At 39.9% G+C, this 7,237-nt stretch overlaps 1 protein-coding gene across 1 annotated transcript; it reads left to right on the forward strand.

The window, feature by feature from the left end:
• The first annotated feature begins 244 nt into the window (after positions 1-244).
• Positions 245-1,123, forward strand: LOC106674733 (olfactory receptor 8G17-like). The gene has a single exon (XM_024804039.2). It carries the CDS (start codon positions 245-247, stop codon positions 1,121-1,123), a length of 879 nt encoding a protein of 292 aa, XP_024659807.2.
• The last annotated feature ends 6,114 nt before the right edge of the window (positions 1,124-7,237 follow it).

Consider the following 7,237-nt stretch of genomic DNA (forward strand, 5'->3'; position numbering starts at 1 on the left):
ACACTTGACAGAGTCTCGGGTGAGTTTAGTTTTTTCCACAGCAACAGTGAAGTAACTCATTATGGTTTGTTATATTCTGCTCTTTTTATGTTTAGGGAAAGAAATATTTGCAATGGGAACAGAAGATAAAGCCACTACCATGTTTAATAACACATTTGTTCGGCCTGCAAAATTTTATCTCAGTGGGTTTTCCAATATCCCTCATATTAGATATTACTATGCCTTCCTGTGTTTTGTCTACATCATGACTGTTTTGGGTAATGGTTTTCTTCTCTCAGTTATTTGGCTGGTGAAGACTCTTCATACTCCTAAATACATGATTGTGTTCAACATGGCTTTGACAGATTTGTGTGGGAGCACAGCTCTCATCCCCAAACTCTTAGATACTTTTCTGTTTGACAAGAGATACATCCTCTATGACGCCTGTTTAAGTTATATGTTCTTTGTTATTTTCTTTGCAAGTGTGCAGTCATGGACACTTGTCACTATGGCATATGACAGACTTATAGCCATTTGTTTCCCTTTAAGGTATCATAGTATTGTGACAGAAACATCAGTTGCTGCAATTCTGCTGTTTGTATGGATTTTTTTAGTGAGTGTAATAGCAACCATGGTTGGGCTTGTTAATCGTCTCTCATTCTGTAGATCTTTGGTGGTTAACAGCTTTTTCTGTGATCACGGACCAGTTTATCGTCTGGCTTGCAATGATACATCTTTAAATTACAACATGGCATCTGCACTTATCACTATACTCATCATCATTCCTCTTATATTCATTATAGCCACATATGTCTGTATTTTCATTGCACTGAGCAGGACTACGTCAAGAAAGGAACGAATCAGAGCATTAAAAACTTGTACTTCTCACCTGATCCTTGTGGTCATTTTCTTCTTGCCAATTGGAATCACTAACATAGCAACAAGGGCCTCCTACATCCATCCTAATGCCAGAATGATAAATTCCACATTGACACACACCATACCAGCTTTGCTCGATCCTATTATATATGCTCTGAAGACAGAAGAAGTGATGATTGCAGTCAAGAAGCTTTGCAAAAGAACTTATCTCAATTGCATGAAAGCAAAAACAAGACCTAGTAATCACTGCTGTATTAAATCATAAAAGATTGTTAGAGTAGAATAAAGTCTTGTGTTCAAAACATATTACAGTTAAAGTACTCATAAAAAAACACAATGGAATAGTCATACATTATTCCAGTTGTTGCATAATCCATTGTAAATACAATTTAAATATGGAAAACTATGAGAAACATTTGCAGCGCTCATTCTATGGCCTTTGTATTAAAGAATAGGAAGAAAAATCAATAAAAACTTATTTGACTGTGTCCAACAGATGATCTGCTTATTTTTTTTATGTGACTACATGAACATGTATACTGAAAATACTTTAGAACACAAAAGTTGTTTTAAAATACAAAAAATATTTTTGTAACATTCTTGACGTGAGGTTGTATTTTAGCATTGATTAAAGTTTTCAAAATAAAACATTTAAAGAAGAAGAAGTGTTTAAGTGTCATTATGTAGGTGTATGGGGAGGAGGAAAGTTGTAGTGGGGAACTGAAAATATTTTGATCTAAAAATTGGGGCACTGCAGCAAGACGAAAGGCTACAACATTTTTTAATCAGGATTATGCAGGAGGAGTAGTTATGTTACATCAGTGGAGAGTACGGGATAGAAATAAAATGTCTTGAAAACTTGAGTATTATTATTATACATATTGTATATATTTCCTCTCTTTCTCTCTACACACACACACCCATATATATATATATATATATATATATATATATATATATATATATATATATATATATATATATATATATATATATATAATTATGTCTTCCTGTGTTGTCTCTGTATTGTGACTGTTTGGGGGAATGGCTTCTTCTCTGCTGACTCCTGAATGCATTATTGCTGTTGGAAAACCTTGCAGTGACTCTAAGTATCCCATCGTTTCATAGTTCATAAATGTTTCTAAAATGGGTTCATTCACAAAATATTGAAGTTTGGTGTGTGTGGGGACAGACAAGACAGACCAGACAAGTTGCTCACCACGAGTGGTGTGGAAAACTAATCAGAGCAAATAAAGAGGTAAATATAGAGCATAGCAGCAAACCACCATTCTTCAACAGGAGATCTGACAAGGTTAAGGTGCAGACTGAGAAGTAGCAGTGTGGGTGCGATAATAAACTTTGACTGTTCTACTTACAATCAGCTGTTCACTGTTTCACAATGTTTCTGCCACCATCTAGTGGTTTGAAATTGTACTTAACTGTATTAAATATTAAAAAAAAACTCAAACACATTTTTAATATTGAATTTTTTTCTCTCTACTTAAGATAAATTTGTAGGAAGCTTGCCTTTAGTTCTTGGTCTGTGCATTTAGTGGTCTTCTATGGCAAACCTCTACTGATTGGCATATTCTGTCACATTTTTTGTCCATCACATCAACACTGTGGTGCTGTTTTTTCACAGGAAACTAAATGCAATATGTGAAGTGCATACTCTGTAAAATTCTAAATAAAGACTCTACTTTACAGACTCTATTGTAGATCGGTCAGCAATCTGCTAATGAATCTAAATCTTAAAAGAAGTTTATTGATACATAAAATATTGATACATAACGTAATTAATCAAACTTACCTTTCAGGGATTGTTGCAATTTCAAATTTACCAGCGTAACTCATGAAACCCTGCACTGTACACATAAATCCACTAGAGGGCACGCTCTCATCATAATACCAGGATTACTGTCTTTCACTGCATCATGTGAATCGTGAACTACAGCATAATGTGCTGATATAATTGTATACAGAAGAGTACAGAACAAATGGCACACTGTTTGAAGTGTATGTTTTGATACCCATGTTTAAGTTATTCCTGATGACCTGAAAAAAATGGTGACAGACATTACAGAATGATATGCTAATATTACATAATGAGTGTAGATTTATTTTATATACACTCAACAAAAATATAAACGTAACACCTTTGTTACTGCTCCCATTCCCCATGGGATGGACGTAGAGACCTAAAATTCATTCCAGATACACAATATAACCATCCCTCCCAAACAGTGGTCACAAATCAGTCCAAATGTGTGGTAGTGGGCACATCTGCTATATTGAGATAATCCATCCCACCTCACAGGTGTGCTACATCAGGATGCTGATCTGACATCATGAGTAGTGCACAGGTGTACCTCAGACTGCCCACAACAAAAGGCCACCCTGGAATGTGCAGTTTTTTGCGCTATTGGGGGTCTGGGGACCCAGAACCGGTCAGTATCTGGTGTGACCACCATTTGCCTCATGCAGTGCAACACATCGTCGCATGGAGTCTATCAGATTGTCAATTGTGGCCTGTGGAATGTTGGTCCACTCCACTTCAATGGCTGTGCGAGGTTGTTGGATATTCGTGGGAACTGGTACACGCTGTCGTATACGCCGGTCAAGCACATCCCGAACATGCTCAATGGGTGACATGTCCGGTGAGTATGCTGGCCATGCAAGAACTGGGACATTCTCAGCTGCCATCTGCCCTGAACAATGTGAACCATGATTCATCCATGAAGCGCACACCTCTCCAACGTGCCAGACGCCATCGAATGTGAGCATTTGCCCACACAAGTCTGTTACGGCGACGAGCTGGAGTCAGGTCAAGACCCCGATGAGGACGACGGGCATGCAGTTGAGCGTCCCTGAGACGGTTTCTGACAGTTTGTGCAGAAATTGTTTGGTTGTGCAAACCAATTGTTCCAGCAGCTGTCTGGGTGGCTGGTCTCAGACGATCTTGGAGGTGAACCTGCTGGATGTGGAGGTCCTGGGCTGGTGTGGTTACACGAGGTCTGCGGTTGTGAGGCCGGTTGGATGTGCTGCCATATTCTCTGAAACGCCTGTGGAGACGGCTTATGGTTGAGAAATGAACATTCAATGCACGGGCGACAGATCTGGTTGACATTCCTGCTGTCAGCATGCCAATTGCACGCTCCCTCATTGCTTGTGGCATCTGTGGCATTTTGCTGTGAGACAAAACTGCACATTCCAGGGTGGCCTTTTGTTGTGGGCAGTCTGAGGTACACCTGTGCACTACTCATGATGTCAGATCAGCATCCTGATGTGGCACACCTGTGAGGTGGGATGCTATATCTCAATATAGCAGATGTGCCCACTACCACACATTTGGACTGATTTGTGACCACTGTTTGGGAGGGATGGTTATATTGTGTATCTGGAATGAATTTTAGGTCTCTACGTCCATCCCATGGGGGGCAGTAACAAAGGTGTTGCGTTTATATTTTTGTTGAGTGTATATGGTAAATGGCCTGTATTTATATAGCGCTTTACTAGTCCCTAAGGACCCCAAAGCGCTTTACATATCCAGTCATCCACCCATTCACACACTGGTGATGGCAAGCTACATTGTAGCCACAGCCACCCTGGGGCGCACTGACAGAGGCAAGGCTGCCGGACACTGGTGCCACCAGGCCCTCTGACCACCACCAGTAGGCAACGGGTGAAGTGTCTTGCCCAAGGACACAACGACCGAGACTGTCCAAGCCGGGGCTCGAACCGGCAACCTTCCGATTACAAGGCGAACTCCCAACTCTTGAGCCACGATCGCCCCATATATATATATAAGCAAATAAAAATTGTGTAATGGGTCCAATTTGTAATACCATGAGTTCACAGTGTGGCACGGGACAGTTTAATCCAGGACTAGAATTCTCTCATAATGAGTGTTTATGCCAAATGATATCAAACAGCTCTTTTTAGAGTTCATAAATGAATTTTTAAATCATGTATAAGAGGGTAGGAAGATTGTACACTAGGTTTTACAAGACACATTTTAAGAGGAAGAAGACCTATCCTCACAAATTATCCTGCCCTGTTTTACCTAAGACATGATTACTTATGGTTTATTGAAAGTAAAACTTAATCCTCTTACCATCTATGCTACTTTTGACTCATCCCATATTCACAGGGGTTGCGCACATGTCCCTTTTGGGAATATTTCTCAACCTGTCACAGTCCCAGCTTTTAGCTTGTTAAACTTGTTAAAGACTCTCAAAATGTGAGAATAAATGTATCCAAAGGTTTCACTTGTCTCTCTCCAAAAGTTGATTCTGTTCATCTGGACATAGCGTTTTGTGGGAGAAACGTTTCGTCACTCATCCAAGTAACTTCTTCATTCTCCTGGGTGAAAATCAAATCTCAGGACGTACTACATTGTACGGATCACATTAACTCGGTGGACCGACACATCAAATTCACCAGGGAGAATATGAAAGTGGAAGGTTAGCCTTCTTAGACTGTGAGATTTCCATCAGTAATGGGGGACATCTAAAAGCTGATGTGTACCGTAAACCTACACATACGGATCAGTATTTAAGGTTTGACTCTCATTATCCACTGGAGCACAAACTGGGTGTCATCAGGACGCTACAACACAGAGCGAACACCATCCCCACTGACACAGCGGCCAGGGAGGCAGAAGAACAGCACATCAAGAAGGCCCTGAGTAAATGTGGTTATTCCAGCTGGACTTTTGTCAAAGCTGGAAAGGCATCTAAAGAAAACTCCAGCCGATCCAGGAGAGAAGGACAACGGCTGCCCAAGCAAAAACCTGTAGTGATCCGTATATGTCAGGAGTATCGAAGCAGTTGAGACACATTTTTTCTAAACACCGGGTCTCTGTGGCTTTTAAACCCCAAAACACGCTGCGCCAAAAAATTGGTCCACCCCAAGGATCAGGTCCCCCGACACAAACAGAGTAACATACAACAGTATGTATGTAACAACAGTGTATGCTGTTAAGTGCTAGGAGGATTGCCAGGATTTATACATCGGGGAAACCAAACAACCTCTGGCGAAGCGGATGGCACAACACAGAAGAGCTACCTCGTCAGGCCAGGACTCTGCAGTCTATTTACACCTACAGGCCAGTGAACACTCTTTCAATGATGAGGATGTACACATCCTGGACAGGGAGGAACACTGGTTTGAGCGCGGAGTCAAGGAGGCCATTTACGTGAAAAGGGAAAGACCATCTCTGAATCGAGGAGGGGGCCTAAGGGTACATCTTTCACCATCTTACAATGCTGTGATTGCAGCCATTCCCCAACTCTCTGTGAATGGTACTCATGGCCAATGATCAGTGGTCTTTGATCAGCAGGTTTTGGTCAGTGGTTGTTGTTCAATGGTCATGAGAATTTGCATAATTATGATTAAGGAACTGACCTCCCAGCCCATTGTTCCTTCAGTGGGCTGGTTTCAGTCATTATGCAAATGTACTGTTTATAAGATTTGGGGAAAACTGCAGTCAGCTGAGACTGAAGAAGTCACTTGGATGAGTGACGAAACATTTCTCCCACAAAACGCTATGTCCAGATGAACAGAATCAACTTTTGGAGATTTACTTTCCTGGATGATTGAGAATGCATCAAGACGCTTCACTTGTCTGTCCAAATATTTCACCATGAACCTAGCATAATGAAAGAAAGGGGACGAAAAATAATAATTAACACAAAGCAAAGATACAGTCCACCACTGTGCTGTGTAATGTATACAAGGCCACCCTAAACTCTAGCCAAAGACATCCGTAGAATGATACTCAATTTACAATTTAAAGCAACTTTTGAAGTAATGTGTTTTAATGCTCTGTAGTACACTTAAATATGTTAGCTGAAATTAATACTCAGCTAACTAATTGATCAAACTTACTTTATCTAAAAAAAACGTAAATTTTGTTACATTTGTAAGTACGACACTCGAGTTTGAATGAAACACTGAAACAGATCATGTGTTAATGATTGATTAATTTGGACAATGATGCTTAGTTAGATGAATTGGGGAGAAGTGTACATTTTATTTTTTTTAATGCGGAGTAAGTTTACATACTATAATTTGTGCACATTTACAATTGTAGGATATTTATTTTCAACTATTTCAACTATTATAACTACTGTAGTATTTAAAATGTTTTAATTTTATATCATATACATCTGTAACATGTCTCCTGCAGAAGAAAACAAAGCACATGTTTGAGACATATTGTTGTTATGGAGGAGTTTGAAGACTCACGGGAAAAAGGAGTTGACAGTAGACCATCATTGCAGAATCCTATAATCTACTAAAGTTAAGGCAGAGCTAATATCCAGCAACAGCAGACTCTACAAGCTCTACAAAGACTGATTTAGAATTGATTGTTATT

This window comes from Maylandia zebra, linkage group LG10 (assembly GCF_041146795.1).
Source record: "Maylandia zebra isolate NMK-2024a linkage group LG10, Mzebra_GT3a, whole genome shotgun sequence".
Classification (NCBI taxonomy): domain Eukaryota; kingdom Metazoa; phylum Chordata; class Actinopteri; order Cichliformes; family Cichlidae; genus Maylandia; species Maylandia zebra.